Below are 17,374 nucleotides of genomic sequence, written 5' to 3'. Positions count from 1 at the left end.
GTTACTGGAGTCAGCGGGGAGCTATCTAGTATCATTTATCTGGCTAATATGAAGATCTGAACTTTGATATAAAGACAAACTAGCTGGACATAACTTGTAAAATGTCACCGTACAAGTAGTAAGTAGTAATTGTAAGTCTAAATAAACTTCAAGGTATATCTACTAAACGGGGTGTGATGTCTGAATTCTATTTGTGACATTTTCACCAGTGAATGCATCATGACGATTTAGATGATATTTTATCATGTGCCGGAATGAAGGTATGTTGTCATGCTGTAATACATAACAGATGGTTAACTGGTAATGATCTGATGCCAAGTTATCAATCAAATAACGTTGCTCTCCATGTTGAATTAATATCAAAAATAAAAGCAATCGATCGGGGAAAAAAAAATTTTTATTAACATAGATGCATTTAATTTCAACATGGACAATTGTCATTTCTTTAGTTCCTTACCCTCTTTTTTAAAAAAGATTCTTTAATTTTCTTCAGTCGTGTTAATTTACAAAACCAGACTGTTAATTTTGTTAACCATTTCTTTCTTGTAATGGGTGTTGAGTTGGTTGGTAGGGTGGTCAGTACACTATTAAAAAGTTGTTTCGGTTTTTTGGTTTAGTTTAGAGTTGCAGCAGGGAAACAGGCCCTTCGGCCTACCGAGACCGCTCCGACCAGCGATCTCCGTAACTAACACAATCTTACAAACTAGGGACAATTTACAATTTTTACCGACGCCAATTAACCTACAAAAACCTGTACGTCTTTGGGAAACCGGAGCACCCGGAAGAAACCCACACAGTCACAGGGAGAACGTCAAAAAACTCCGTATAGACAGCACCCATAGTCAGGATTGAACCCAGGTCTCTGGTACTGTGAGGCAGCAACTCTACTGCTGCGCCACTGTGCCGCCTGCACCCCCTCAAGGTCTTGGTGTTGTCAAGATTGCCTTTCTGCACAGCTGGTAGAGCTGCTGCCACACAATTCTGACCTCAGCTGCTGTCTGTGTGGAGTTTGCACATTATCTCAGTGACCACACCCCAAAGCCATGTAGGTTTGTAAGCTAATTGGCCTCTGTAAATTTTCCCTTCATGTGTAGGGATGTGTAGGGATGAGCAAGTGGGTTAACATAAAACTAGTGTAAATGGGTGATCGATGATCAGCCTAGACTCTGTGGGTTGAGGGGCCTGCTTCCATGCTGTGTATTTCAGTGATTCAAGGATACGCTGAGAATTTAATACACCTGTAGAAAATCTTTCCATTTCCTCATTCTGTTTTGTAAATTTTAGTTTAGTTTAAAGATCCCTATTCCCTTTGGGTCAATTTACTGAGGTCAATTAAGCTACAAACCTGCACAACTTTGGGATGTGGAAGGAAACTGGAGCACCAAGAGGAAATCTACACGATCACAGGGAGAACGTGCAAACTCCACACAGGCAGTACCTGAGGTCAGGATCGAACCTGGGCATCTGGCGCTGTGTGGCAGTAGATCTAGCAGCTGCGCCACTGCTTTTACATAATTTTTTTTTAGTTTATTTAGTTTGCCTTTTATAACATTCCTATGCACATACTTGTCCTGACCTTTACTGTAAGTGTTTGCTCCATAGCACTTACATTCCATATTTGATGGAATAATTCATTCATGGAATCTCAAACTTCCATCATTTTTTCATTCATTCGTACTTTTCCTGATCTCTTTACAAATATATCTCAATGCTGATCTGGTCTTATTTGCCAAGGAGTACTTTCATTTAATAAAAGCATGATCCCTTGTTCATTTTACTAAATTTGCTTTCTTTATGTTAAGTGTCTTGGTTCTCCATTCACTCATTACTGTTCTTGCACTGAGAACCTTTTATCCTGCCCTCGGTTCTCAAAAGTACTACCAGGCTAATTATTTTCTTAATTTAAAGGCACAAGAGACTGCAAATGATGGAATTTTGAGCAAAAATCAAAGCGTTAGAGGAACTCAGCGGGTCAGTCAGCATCTGTGGAGGGAATAGACAGACCTGACGCTTCAGTTAGGGACACTTCTTCTAAAAGAAGGGTTCTGACCAGAAAAGGTACCGGCACATTCCCTTCACAAATGTTGCCTGACCTGCTAAGTTCCTCCAGCACTTTGATTTTTACTTGCTTCATTTAATTAGCACCTTAGACCTCAGACTTTGGAGACACAGCGTGGAAACAGGTCCTTCGGCCCACCAAGCCCGCGCCGACCAGCTATCACCTCATGCGCTAAACACCATCCTACACATAATTTTACCAACGCCAATTTACCTACAAACCTGTACGTCCTTGAGTGTGGGGGGAAACCGGAGCACACCGGAAAAAACCCATGTAGTTACGGGGAGAACGCACAAACTTCGTACAGATAGCACCCGTAGTCGGGATTGAACTTGGGCCTGTGCTGCTATAAGGCAGCAACTCTACCGCTGCGCCTCTGTGGTGCCAGATCAGCTCAAATAGTGCAGTCGTGCTTGTTGGTGTAGGAACATATTGATGGAGATTACAGGTCTAGGCACCCTGTGCAGAGATGTCTTATAACCGCAGCATTTCCCACCGCAAACCACTTTTGATTAACTGGAATCTAAATTTTCCTTTATTATTGAAATTTGCATTATCCATTTGCGTCAAAAGCATTCAAAGTATTGCCAAGAGCCATTCTTCAACCTTCTCCTACCTTCTGTGTTTATCTTGAGAGTCAAAAGTAGACTGCTCCATTTCAGCTTGCTTCTCAAATATTTTTTATTATTTTCCCAGATGCTGTCTGGGAGGCCTGAGCCAAGAATTATCTGCTTTTAGCTGGGCCTGTTCTGACTCTAAGCAAGTAGGTCATCCTCCTCCCCCTGAACTGCTTGTTCAGACTCCCACAGTATGTGAAATATGGTGAAGGAACAAGAAATTAAGATTACTTATCACTGGAGGCTTCCTCATTCCACAAACCATCCTTTGTACAACACGATACTTGTCCTCAAACTACATTTGGCAAATAATATAATGAAGTTTCATGAATCATTTAGATTATCTATGATAAATATTATGCTATGGAATTGATTTCTAGTTTAGAGATACACCGCGCGCGGGAGCAGGCCCTTCGGCTCACCGAGTCCACACCGACCAGTGATCCTGCACACAAGCACAATCCTTCACACACCAGGGACAATTTACATTTCTCCCAAGCCCATTACAAACTTTGTAGTGTGGGAGGAAACCAAAGATCTCGGGGGAAAGCGACGTGGTCGCGGGGAGAACGTACAAACTTTGTACAGACAGCGCCCGTAGTCAGGATCGAACCCGGCGCTGTAAGGCAGTAGTTCTACCGTTACGTCACCATGCCGCCCTGATACTTGTACTGTTATTTTTCTGGTTTAGTCGTACAGCATGGAACAGGCCATTCAGCCTAACTTGCTCATGCCGACCAGGATGCCCCATCTACACTAGTTTGGCCCATGATCCCCGTAAACTTTTCCTATTCATTTCCCTGTCCAAATGTCTTTTAAATGTTGTTATAGTACCTGCCACAACTACCACCTCTGACAGCTTGTTCCATACCCTTTGTGTAAAATGTTGCTTCTTGGATTCCTATTCATTCTTTCCCCTCTCACCTTGAACCTATAACCCTATAACCATATAACAATTACAGCACGGAAACAGGCCATCTCGGCCCTACAAGTCCGTGCCGAACAACTTTTTTTTCCCTTAGTCCCACCTGCCTGCACTCATACTATAACCCTCCATTCCCTTCTCATCCATATGCCTATCCAATTTATTTTTAAATGATACCAATGAACCTGCCTCCACCACTTCCACTGGAAGCTCATTCCACACCGCTACCACTCTCTCTGAGTAAAGAAGTTCGCCCTCATGTTACCCCTAAACTTCTGTCCCTTAATTCTAAAGTCATGTCCTTTTGTTTGAATCTTCCCTATTCTCAAAGCGAAAAGCTTGTCCACATCAACTCTGTCTATCCCTCTCATCATTATAAAGACCTCTATCAAGTCCCCCCTTAACCTTCTGCGCTCCAGAGAATAAAGACCTAACTTATTCAACCTGTGGGTTTCTTGGAGAAATTTCTGTTTCTAAATTGCAGTGGGAATTATTTCACGAGCACATTCATAGAGCCTTAATTACTATTTAAAATATCTTCAATGAAAAAGTAGAATTTTTCCTTCCCCACTTAGTCAGAATTTTAATTGGGTGGATTCACATGGTTAAATTATGCCATCTTCCATGTTGGGAATGGGGAATTGAATGGATTGTGTGAAGGCAGATGAGATTAGTTTATCTTGGCATTATTTTCCGTGCAGACAATTTGCGCCTGATCCCATGCTGTTCATTTCTATACTCTATGGGTTGAAGTTTTTGACATATTCTGACTATGAATTAATATCCGGTTATACAGGGTGAGGAGGAAAGGCTATTAGGTGGAGCACTAAAGGCGACTGGAATAGTTGTAAAATTCCCATTAAATGGAGAGCAAATGAAGGTTGGGGGGGGGGGGACTTGATAGAGGTCTTTGAAATGATGAGAGGGATAGACAGAGTTGATGTGGATAAACTTTTCCCATTGAGAGTAGGGAAGATTCAAACAAGAGGACATGACTTCAGAATTAAGGGACAGAAGTTTAGGGGTAACATGAGGGGGAACTTCTTTACTCAGAGAGTGGTCGCTGTGTGGAATGTGCTTCCAGTGGAAGTGGTGGAGGAAGGTTCGATTTTATAATTTAAAAATAAATTGGATAGGTATATGGATGGGAAAGGAATGAAGGGTTATGGTCTGAGTGCAGGTAGATGGGACTAGGGGAAAATAAGTGTTCGGCACGGACTTGTAGGGCTGAGATGGCCTGTTTCCGTGCTGTAATTGTTATATGGTTATATGGTTAATACTGAGAGGTTTTTTTAAGGGTCCTTACCCGAAACATCACCTAATCCACTTTCTCCAGATGTTGTCTGATCCACTGAATTACTCCAGCATTTTGATTCTATCTGTGGTATAAACAAGCATCTGCAGTTCTTTTATATTACATAAGCTTTTTTTTTTAAATGTTGAATAACCTGTGTAATTGTTGTTTCATGGCAACAACTTTCAATTGTATAGCAATTTTAACGGTAATTGAGTCGAATAAAATTTGATGCAAGTCATAAGATCGAGTGGGGCAGGGAGATATGATGAAATAGGATGAATTTAAGGAATGCCTGAAAGGAGCAGAGAGCTAGAGAGGTTTTATGGAGTGAGCTGCAGTGCAGAGAGGAGAAGCAAATGAAGATGACATTTTGGAGAATGAGTTTTGCAAATCGTTATAAATATATCCAATTATGATCTTTGTGTATTCATAACTGCACTATTATGGGGGAGTGATATGGATCAAATGCAGGCAAATGGGATGAGCTTAGATGGGCATCTTGGTCAGCATGTATGAGTTGGGCCGAAGGACCTGTTTCCATGCTGATTGACTCTATTAACATCAGAGGTGGCGCAGCAGTAGCGTTACTGCCTTACAGCGGCAGAGACCCGGGTTCAATCTTGACTACGGGTGCTATCTGTACGGAATTTGTACATTCTCCCTATGACCGCGTGGGTCTCCTCCGGGTGTTCCGGTTTCCTCCCGCACTCCAAAGATGTACAGGTTTGTAGGTTAATTGGCTTATGATAATTGTAAATGGTCTCTAGTGTGTAGGATAGTGCTTTTGTATGGGGTGGTCGCTGGCAGGCATGGACTCGGTGGGCCGAAGGGCCTGTTTCCACACTGTATCTCTAAACTCTAACATGAGAAATGTGGTAGATAATTGTCACAGCAAAATATTTATCATAGATAATCTAAATGATTCATGAAACTTCATTATATTATTTGCCAAATGTAGCTCAACATAGTACATAGTTATTTTCTTATTCGCGTTTCCTAAAATATAATATGCCCAATTCTGATGCAGAACTTTAATTGAAGCATTAGTTGAACAAATTTGTCTATTCCATTTTAGGACTCAACGTATTCCCTGATCGTTTTGTGGTATGTTTAACACCCTGTGAAACTGATCCAATGAAGAGAATGGCCGAGGAACAGATTATTGTATGTATTTCCATCTTTATATCAGTTGATGTGTCACAAAACCCATTATAAAATTACTTTGCAAAACCTCTCCATATTTAGCAAGTTTGACATCATCTTGCAGTCTGAAGAAGAGTCTCGACCAGAAACGTCGCCCATTCCTTCTCTGCAGAGATGCTGCCTGTTACTCCTGCATTTTGTGTCTACCTTGGATTTTTAACATGTTGTATTCTCGGTGATAAAGTCTCTAATATTCTACCAGAACATAATAGATTGAGGGGGGATCTTATAGAAACTTACAAAATTCTTAAGGGGTTGGACAGGCTAGATGCAGGAAGATTGTTCCCGATGTTGGGGAAGTCCTGAACAAGGGGTCACAGTTTAAGGATAAGGGGGAAATCTTTTAGGACCGAGATGAGAAAAACATTTTTCACACAGAGAGTGGTGAATCTCTGGAATTCTCTGCCACAGAAGGTAGTTGAGGCCAGTACATTGGCTATATTTAAGAGGGAGTTAGATGTGGCCCTTGTGGCTAAAGTTATCAGGAGGTATGGAGAGAAGGCAGGTACAGGATACTGAGTTGGATGATCAACCATGATCATATTGAATGGCGGTGCAGGCTCGAAGGGCCGAATGGCCTACTCCTGCACCTATTTTCTATGTTTCTATAGCAAAGCAATTGACAATATCTCTAATCCCAGGTGACATTTGCTATCCTAATTTGGGGGTAATGGTGGTAGCTCAGTTTGAAAATAAAACTAACATCTCAGTTTTCTGTATTCGCTCCCAGCACGATTTCAATCTAGGGATGGAATTAGACAGAATTGATAGTGTTGCGGGCAATTTTCAGCCCCACATTTGAGTCGGGGTGTACTGGCATTGAAGAGGGTGCAGAGGAGGTTTACAAGAATTATCCCAGGGATGATTGGGATTAACATATGATGAACATTTGACAGCACTGGGCGGCCCAGTGCCTTTACTCGCAGGTGTTTAGAAGGATGAGGGGGGGATCTCATAGAAATTTTGAATAATTTGGGATAGTCTATGATCAGAATAAACGGATGTACCTTTAGAAAGATGAGGAATTTATGTAGCCAGAGGATGGCGAATCTGTGGAGATTGTGTTTGGGTGTTGTTAAAGCAGAGATTGACAGGCACTTGATTAGTACGGGTGTCAGAGGTTATGGGGCGAAGGCAGGAGAACGGGGTTGAGAGGGAAAGGTATAGGCTGTGGGCCGAGCATCAAAAATATGTCTAGAAACCAACTTTTGTCACCCATGTCTCGGAACTACATGAGATTTTGCACACATTTAGATAAAATACAATTGAGAGGTAAGTCATAACTCGTCAGTGCCAAAAGTTGCACATTAATTAATTAAACTAATTACAAAATGAGATCGAAAAAGTAAGCGCCATCTAATGTCCAATGCCCATATTACACTATGGGGAGCCTATTTCTATGTTGCAGTCTATTTAAACCATATATTATTATGACATGAATATGACTGTAATATATAATTATATATAATTATATTATATAAAAATAATATAATGAATATAATTGTGAGTGTGTATTTTGAATGAGACTGCCGCAGAGGTCCGGCTCCTGAACCAGCCTAATTAATGGGTGAGGGCAGTTCCTGTGGGTTCCCCCGTTTACTGAACCCCACTGACTGCCAGTGTGCAGAGTGGGGGTCACGGCCATAGTGGGACTGGGGCAGTGCCAGGCTGGGGGAAGGCTAAGGCATCTTCCACTGACAGGAAAATGTCTAACCTTAACCCTAACTCCCCCCCCCCCTTCCAGAGCTACCCGCTGCTGGAGCTGGAGCTGCTTTGGGACTGCCTGCGGGCTCCGGGCTGCACGTCCACCTCGGCCAGCATGCCCTTCTCGATCATCGTGGTGATGATAGTGGAGAGCAGCACTGCCCTGCACGTGAGAATGGCCGGGCAGCCTTCAGCACCACCATAGCGCTGGCTCCGTCAGGCCGCCCGCTCACTCGCCCGAAACACCGGCCTACCGACAGCCCGACCGATCCCTCGCAGTACCCACTGGTCGTACGACCACTCACAGCACCCAACAGCGGCCCGGCCACTCGCATGACCCAACGGCGGCCCGGCCTGGCCGACCACTCTCACCATCCACCGGCGGCTCGAAGGCCCGACAGCTCGACCGATTCACCACAGCATCCATTGGTCTACCGACAAGCCCGACCGACCGACAGACTGACCTACCGACTGACCCCCTAACCCATGCTCTACATTTGTTATTCATCATTTTTCATTTAACAGTTCACATCATAACTTTATCAAAGTAAGTCAATTGAAAAACAAAATGATCAGCAAGGTTAGCATTACCTTTATTCCCTGGAAACCTTGTTATTGTTTTGATGTAATGAGGAGGCAGCCATGATCCCAGGGTCCTCGCTGCCTAGTGACATAAGACAAAGCGTGAGATTGGTCAATTTGTGTCCAACATCAATGTCAAACATGTATTGATTGGGCAATTACTACTTGGAAAATTGGAGGTTTTTCACATATTTAATAAAAATGTGCAGGTTTTGGTCTTGACGAGTTTCAGGTATGATTTATAGAATATTTCTAGACAATATGTTAAAAATTCAGGTAGTTCCGTGAGTTGTGTCGCGAACTTGAATGAAAAAGCTCCTCAGCCCACAGCCTAATTGATCAGCCATGATTGAATTGCAGAGTCAAGTCAATGGGCCGAATGGCCTACTTCTGTTCTTATGACTTCTGAACTTCTGAAATTTCTTTTTGGTATACCATACTTTTTACATTCATTAAATTGGTACTTGATAGTAACATAGAAACATAGAAAATAGGTGCAGGAGTAGGCCGTTCGGCCCTTCGAGCCTGCATCGCCATTCAATATGATCATGGCTGATCATCCAACTCAGTATCCTGTACCTGCCTTCTCTCCATACCCCCTGATCCCTTTAGCCACAAGGGCCACATCTAACTTCCTCTTAAATATAGCCAAGGTACTGGCCTCAACTACTTTCTGTGGCAGAGAATTCCAGAGATTCACCACTCTCTGTGTGAAAAATGTTTTCCTCATCTCGGTCCTGAAAGATTTCCCGCTTATCCTGAAACTGTGATCCCTTGTTCTGGACTTCCCTAACATCGGGAACAATCTTCCTGCATCTAGCTTTAAGAATTTTCTATAATAAGTTTCTATAAGATCCCCCCTCAATCTTCTAAATTCTAGCGAGTACAAGCCGAGTCTATCCAGTCTTTCTTCATATGAAAGTCCTGCCATCCCAGTAATCAGTCTGGTGAACCTTCTCTCTACTCCCTCTATGGCAAGAATGTCTTTAGATACTAGATATTGTAATTTATTTAAAATTTGAGTTTAAAAGAACACGTCTTACTTTTGTTCTTCAACACGTGCAGGCAAAGGAGATTAGTTTAACCAGGCATCATATTAGGCATGGACATTGTTGAGCTGAAGGGCCAGTAATGTTCGATGCTCTATGCTCTTTCTCAAGGTATGTTTTGTTTCTTTTTGCTCTTCAGTCTTCAATTACATCTGGGTAGAAAAATATGTTTGCATGCAGTTTATGGCAAATTATAGGACATGTGGAAATGACTTTAGCAGCTACTAACAAAAGTGGTCTAAAACTGATGTAATTAATAACTACAGGGCTGTATTTGTTTTTTTTTACTTGTGTTGCTTGTCCAGTTGGTTTAATTTATACTATCTGGACCATCAAAATGGGAAGTTATGATGACCTCTGTGTTTTGAAGTCAAAAGAATATTTTGTTTTGAATAGGAACAGCTGTCACAGTTTATTCGTGACACATGTAATACCTAACATACAAATATTTCATCCTCCTGCCTTGACATAAGTGGAAGTGCATACTTATGAAAGGTCATCAAGTAGATATAAAAGTTACTTCCTTGAACACAGCGGAAACTTCAAGGATTAAGTAGAAAGAATAAAGATTTTTAAATCTTTTCCATGCAGTTGTAAGTAATAGAAAACTAGTTACAAGTATATAAGAAATAGAAGCAGGCACGTGCCTTTCACACCCCCTTGTACCTGTGCTACTTGTATTGGAGCAGCATTAGTCCATTCGGCCCATCATGTCTACTCTGCCATTCAATCAGGGCTGACCTATCTTTCCCTCTCAACCGCATTCTCCTGCCTTCTCCCCATAACCCCTGGCACCCTTACTATTTAAGAATCAACTATTCAACAAGATTGTGGCTGTTATTTTACCCTGGGCCACTTTCCTGTATTATCCCCATATTCCTTGATTCCCTTAATATCTAAAAATCTATCAATCTCTAGCTTGAATAGACAATAGGTGCGGAGTAGGACATTCGCCCCTTCGAGCCAGTACCGCCATTCAATATGATCATGGCTGATCATCTGGTGGCTGATCATCAGTCTGAAGAAGGGTCTCAACCCGCAACATCGTCGCCTATTCCTTCTCTCCATAGATGCTGCCTCACTCGCTGAGTTTCTCCAGCATTTATGTCTACCATCAATTTTTGCAGCATCTGCAGTTCTTTCTTAAACATCCACAATCAGTACCCCATTCCTGCCTTCTCCCCATATGAACCTTTATGAATCTTAAGAAGGACATTATTGCCATAGAGGGAGTGCAGAGACGGTTCACCAGACTGATTCCTGGGATGTCAGGACTGTCTTATGAAGAAAGACTGGATAGACTTGGTTTATACTCTCTAGAATTTAGGAGATTGAGAGGGGATCTTATAGAAACTTACAAAATTCTTAAGGGGTTGGACAGGCTAGATGCAGGAAGATTGTTCCCGATGTTAGGGAAGTCCAGGACAAGGGGTCCCAGCTTAAGGATAAGGGGGAAATCCTTTAAAACCGAGATGAGAAGAACTTTTTTCACACAGAGAGTGGTGAATCTCTGGAACTCTCTGCCGCAGAGGGTAGTCGAGGCCAGTTCATTGGCTATATTTAAGAGGGAGTTAGATGTGGCCCTTGTGGCTAAGGGGATCAGGGGGTATGGAGAGAAGGCAGGTACGGGATACTGAGTTGGATGATCAGCCATGATCATATTGAATGGCGGTGCAGGCTCGAAGGGCCGAATGGCCTACTCCTGCACCTAATTTCTATGTTTCTATATCCCCTGACTCTGCTATCTTTAAGTGCTCTATGTAACTCTCTCTTGAAAGCATCCAGAGAATTGGCCTCCGCTGCCTTATTGGAGGCAGAGAATTCCACAGATTCACAACTCTGGGTGAAAAAGTTTTTCCTCATCTCCGTTCTAAATGACCTGTCCCTGGTTCTGGATTCCCCCAACATCGGACACATGCTGCATGCCTCTAGCGCGTCCCATCCCTTAATAATCTTATATGTTTCAATAAGATGCCCTCTCATCCTTCTAAATTCCAGAGTATACAAGCCCAGCAGCTCCATTCTCTCAGCATATGACAGTCCCGCCATCCCGGGAATTAACCTTGTAAACCTAGGTTGCACTCCCTCAATAGCAAGAATGTCTTTCCTCAAATTTGGAGACCAATACTGCACACAATACTCCAGATGTAGTCTCACTAGGGCTCTGTACAACTGCAGAAGGACCTCTTTGCTCCTGAACTCAACTCCTCTTATTATGAAGGCCAACATGCCATCCGCTTTCATCACTACCTGCTGTACCTTTCAGTGACTGATGAACAAGGACCCCAGATCTCGTTATACCGCCCCTTTTCCCAACTTGACACCATTCTGATAATATCTGCCTTCCTGTTTTTTGCCACCAAAGTGGTTAACCTCACATTTATCCACAATAAACTGCATCTGCCCACTCACCCAACCTGTCCAAGTCACCCTGCATACTCCTCATACTTGTATTGTATTTATTTATAAAATAAATATACAAAATGTATTTATTGACTAAGCATCCACAGGGCGGCACAGTGACGCAAGGGTAAAGCTGCTGCCTTACAGTGCTTGCAGCGCCGTAGACCCGGCTGTTGTCTGTGCAAAGTTTGTACGTTCTCCCCGTGACCTGCGTGGGTTTTCTTCGAGATCTTCGGTTTCCTCCCGCACTCCAAAGAGGTACAGATTTGTAGGTAAATTGGCTTGGTATAAATGTAAATCTGTCCCTAGTGTGTGTAGGATAGTGTTAGTGTGCGGGGATCGCTGGTCGGCGTGGACTCGGTGGGCCGAAGGGCCTATTTCTGCGCGGTATCTCTAAACTAAGCTCGGGGTAGATAATCCCAAAGATTCGCTAGCCTTGATGAAGAAATTTCTTCTCATATCTAGCTAGAATGGCTGACCATATATTTTGAGACATGGCGCCTGATTCTAGTAACCCAGCCACAGTTAAGTGTTAGTTCTGAACCCATCTATCCCAACACCTCTATCCCATTGCAGACATTGGACTTTGTCTACTGAAATGACATGCTACAATGCTGAGAACTAAATTCTGCACTCTGTATCTTCCCCTTTGCTCTACCTGTTGCACTTAACCTTGACCAGATTGTATTTATATATAGCTTTATCTGAACTGGTTTTCTAATGGGCAGGTGACTTTTTGGGTCACGACCATTCTTCAGCTTACCATATAACCATATAACAATTACAGCACGGAAACAGGCCATCTCGACCCTTCTAGTCCGTGCCGAACACATAATCTCCCCTAGTCCCATATACCTGCGCTCAGACCATAACCCTCCATTCCCTTCCCATCCATATAACTATCCAATTTATTTTTAAATGATAAAAAACGAACCTGCCTCCACCACCTTCACTGGAAGCTCATTCCACACAGCTACCACTCTCTGAGTAAAGAAGTTCCCCCTCATGTTACCCCTAAACTTCAGTCCCTTAATTTTCATGTCATGTCCCCTTGTTTGAATCTTCCCTACTCTCAGTGGGAAAAGCTTTTCCACGTCAACTCTGTCTATCCCTCTCATCATTTAAAAAACCTCTATCAAGTCCCCCCTTAACCTTCTGCGCTCCAAAGAATAAAGCCCTAACTTGTTCAACCTTTCTCTGTAGCTTACAAGTTACAGCATCTTCACTTCTTTGTGTCTTTGTCTAATAAATGTGCGGGATAAACTGTGCTGTAGATTGTCGACCTAGTGATTGGTTTGGTTACTATACAAAGTCTAAGTTGTTTGAAAAATAAATACTATGGCTAATAACATAATAATAACTAAAAACAAATGTCATTTTCATGTACTTTACTATTCCGAATAACAAAAGTTAAATTACGTTCAGTTTCTGTTCTTTATTTTATTCACTTGCGTCATTTTTCTTAATTTCCCGCTTGTTGGTTGCAAAATCTCGGTTCTTCACACGCGAACCCATGCTGTATGATTCCGTACTTATTTGGCTGTCGTGCCATAAGGGATAAGCCTAATTCTATTCTCGCCCCATATTTGTGGATTCCCGAGCAAGGGCCAGCAGATCAGGCAGCATCTGTGGAGGACATGGATAGGGAGACAAGGAACTGAAGATGCTGGAATTTGAAGAAGACTCCTGACCCGGAACACCACCTGTCCATGCCCTCCATAGATGCTGCCTGACACGCTGAGTTACTCCAGCACTTTGTGTTTTTTGCTCAAGATTCCAGCAGAATCGTGCTGCAGAAACAAAGAACTGCAGATCCTGGTTTATACCAAAGATAGACACTGGAGTACTGGAGTACTCAGCAGTTCAGGCAGCATCTCTGGAGAAAAAGAGTGGGGCTTTGGGTCGGGATTGGGGAAGGTCAAATTTGAAGAAAGGTCCCGACCCGAAACATCACCCATCCTTATTCTCCAGAGATGCTACCTGACCCGCTGAGTTACTCCAGCACTTTGTGTCTATCTTTCTGGCATCTGCAGTGCCTAGTATTTGTGTACACCCCTTTGGTTCTACCTATACTAAAACTTACTCGGCCCTTTCATTGCGTCTACCAACAATTCGATCCTGAGCTCGGGTGCTGGCTGTGTGGAGTTTGCACTTTCTCCCTGTAACTGCTCTGGTTTCCTCCGGGTGCTCTGGTTTCCTCCCACATCCCAAAACTGTGCATTTTTAGGTTAATTAGCCTCTGTCAATTGCCCCAAGTGTGTATGAGAAAGTGGGATAACATAGTAGTAGTGTGAACATGTGGTCAGCGTGGGCTGAAGGGCCTATTTCCATGTTGCATCTCTAAACTAAACATTAAAAAAAATAAAGGACAATTGCCAATATTTATATCATGGTAAGTTGAAGTGGTCCATTTGGGTGACTGTAGTAACTGATGGAGTAACTCAGCGGGTGAGGCAGCATCTCTGGAGAGAAGGAATGGGCGACGTTTCGGGTGGAGACCCTTCTTCAGACTGATGCCAGGGGAGGGGGCGGGACAAAGATAGTATGTAGTCAGAGACAGTAAGACTAGTGGGAGAACTGGGAAGGGGAAGGGGATGGAGAGAGAAAGCAAGGGCTATCTAAAGTTAGAGAAGTCAATGTTCATACCGCTGGGGTGTATACTACCCAAGCGAAATATGAGGTGCTATTTCTCCAATTTGTGCTGGGCCTCACTCTTGACAGTGGAGGAGGTCAGAATGGGAAGGGGGGTTGAAGTACTGAGCCACCGGAAGATCAGGTTGGTTAAGACGGACTGAGCGGAGGGAGGCGTTCAGTGGAACGATCGCTGAGCCTGGGCTTGGGTCTCTCCGATGTAGAGAAGTTGACACCTAGAACAACGGATACAGTAGATGAGGTTGGACGAGGTGCAAGTGAACCTCTGCTTCACCTGGAAAGACTGGGTCCTTGGATGGAGTCGAGGGGGGAGGTAAAGGGGCAGATGTTGCATCTCCTGCGGTTGCAGGGGAAAGTACCTGGTGGTTTGGGTGGGAAAGGACGAGTAGACCGGGGAGTTTTGGAGGGAACATTCTTTGCACAGTTCTTTCTTACATATGCCGATTCTAAGTTGTTCTGGGATAAGTTCAAGGAATGATGGAACCAATGCTTATTAAAGGCGGGTGCCGAGGAATGACTTCTTTGATCCTATCTGCGGTCATGTTATCCAACGTCTTTATAGAGGATAAATACAACATTTCTCCAGAGATGCTGCCTGACCCACTGAGTCACTCCAGCGCTTGTTGCGTCCAACGTCAGTATAAGCCGTCACCTGCAGTTCCTTTCTGTTATATTCTTTACTGAGAAACACTCAAGAGAGGACCTCTTCGCTTCTCCGTGACTGCTTAATCAGGAATTTAAAATCTGTCAGCTGAAACGCAATTCTGCCCTCATTGTTTTCTGAACCCTTTTTGAAAAAAAAACAAATGAGTGTTTCTGAGAACAGACAAAACCACAATGATATGTTTGCTATTACTCTGCCCTTAGTCAGAGATTTTTTAAATCAACCCTGTTGTGGAATCGTTGCAGAGAAACAGAAGTGACCTGAAATTACTTATTGATTGTTATGACAAGCGTTCCCCAGATGGATAATCTCTCTTAAGATCTCTTGTGTTATCTCGCTCCTTAATATGTTCTCTTTTATTCTCAAGATAGACAATCTGGCATGAAAAATCAGTTTGCTGATTAATGCCCAAGGCACCAGTAAGTTCAGGAGCATTCACCAGATGATCCTTTACATTTTTATGTTTTAAAAATCCTCTTGGATTTCCAGTTAAGATGGCAGATCTACTTCAGATCTGTGAATAAGTGACAGATCAGTAGAGTCTGTAGAATCAATGGTACTGTGAAATTCTATTTTGTATACAGTTCAGTACCAATATTACTATATATAAACACATCTTAGATGCAGTATGAGTGTATAGAAATAGTACACTAGGACAGAATACAAGTCAAAAGCATTTTTCAAGTCCCAGTTATTGTATGTGCAGGATTCTTAACTAGGCCATGAAGGTCCGTTGTCCTGGCGACGTTGCAGGGTTGGCCTGGTGAAGCATAGCTGGTGGTGTCCACCACTGCTGTTCCTAGACGTACCCTATCCATGTTCTCCAGAGATGCTGCCTGATCTACTGAGTGACTCCAGCACTTTGTGTCCCTTTTGTATGTTAACCAGAATTTGAAATTCCTTGTTTCTACTAATCAGAAGAGAGACAATAGACAATAGGTGCAGGAGTAGGCCATTCGGCCCTTCGAGACAGCACTGCCATTCAATGTGATCGTGGCTGATCATCCCCAATCAGTACCCCGTTCCTGCCTTCTTCCAATATCCCCCGACTCCGCTATTTTTAAGAGCCCTGTCTAGCTCTCTCTTGAAAGTATCCAGAGAGGTTGGACTTGTGAGCCAGTTATAATGGCCGTGCCAAATTCAGACTGGGCCTCCTCTGCTTTCAGTAAGTGAGTTAGGTGGGGTTCTGATTGGATGTACAGGTAATTAAACAGCTCACAATTGGCATTTACATGAATTGTTGTGAAGAAAGTTAGTAAAGGGGAGAGGCAGGACAAAGCCTGGCAACTAGGTGGAGAAAGGTAAGGGGGGTGGGGGGGTTTGATGGGCAGATGATTGGAACAAAGGCCAGAGATAAAAGCAGAAGGTGTGAGACAGGTTTGAACAGTTGCAGATTGTGAAGGCAGAATAGAGGAATCAAGATCCAGAAGACATAGGTTCAAAACGAGAGAGGGGAACCTGAGGGGCTACTTCTTCACATAGTGGGTGGTGGGTATATCAAACGAGCTGCCAGAGAAGGTAGTTGAGGCAGGTATTATAACAACATTTAAAATAAGTGTGGACAGATACATGGAAAGGCTTAGAGGGATATTGGCCAAACACAGCAGGTGGGACTACTGTAGATGGGACATCTTGGTCAACATGGGCAAGTGTGGCTGGAGGGCCTGTTTCCATGCTGTTTGATCCATCATGGCTGATCTATTTTTCCTTCTCAACCCCATTCTCCTGCCCTCTCCCCATAACCTTTGACACACTTACAAAACATTGAAATCAGTAGGTAATATGTATTTAATATTCTGCCTGTAATGCAATGTTTGGTCCTTGTCTGTTTTCACATCTTATCTAATTTTTTGTCCCATCATAATTCAGCAGTTTCAAACTAACCAGCTCAAGTTGCTGCTTGAAGTATATTAAGTAACAATGGCTGTTCCTAGTGGAAAAAATGTTTAAGTCAGAGAATAGGCTCATGCTCTTTGTAAGGTTTCTTTGACACATTGCTCTGAAATTGAAACCCTTGCTTGGATATGGGAATTTATTTCAAGTTATTATATACTTCCCTAACAAATAAATATATATATATGCCATTTATTGTCACTATACATGTACAATGAAATTAAAAGCTGCTCGTACTCAGTGCATACATATAAAATATAATCTAAATTGTCTTGACCTGTTGCATATTATTAATTCTTGGATCTGTGAATCTATTTAGATTATTA

General features: G+C 42.8%; 1 protein-coding gene across 4 annotated transcripts in view; it reads left to right on the top strand.

Annotated features, from left to right (window-relative positions):
• slx4ip (SLX4 interacting protein) overlaps nucleotides 1–17,374 on the top strand; it is a 97,144-nt gene that overhangs the window by 60,488 nt on the left and 19,282 nt on the right. For all 4 annotated transcript variants that reach the window (XM_055638927.1, XM_055638928.1, XM_055638930.1 and 1 more), the window contains one exon: nucleotides 5,974–6,062. In XM_055638927.1, coding sequence (XP_055494902.1) covers nucleotides 5,974–6,062 — 89 coding nt within the window. The remainder of the gene's footprint in view (nucleotides 1–5,973; nucleotides 6,063–17,374) is intronic.

This window comes from Leucoraja erinacea, chromosome 8 (assembly GCF_028641065.1).
Source record: "Leucoraja erinacea ecotype New England chromosome 8, Leri_hhj_1, whole genome shotgun sequence".
In the NCBI taxonomy this organism is placed as follows: Eukaryota; Metazoa; Chordata; class Chondrichthyes; order Rajiformes; family Rajidae; genus Leucoraja; species Leucoraja erinaceus.
The sequence above is the reverse complement of the archived record's forward strand: the minus strand, read 5'-3'. Positions and strand labels throughout refer to the sequence as shown.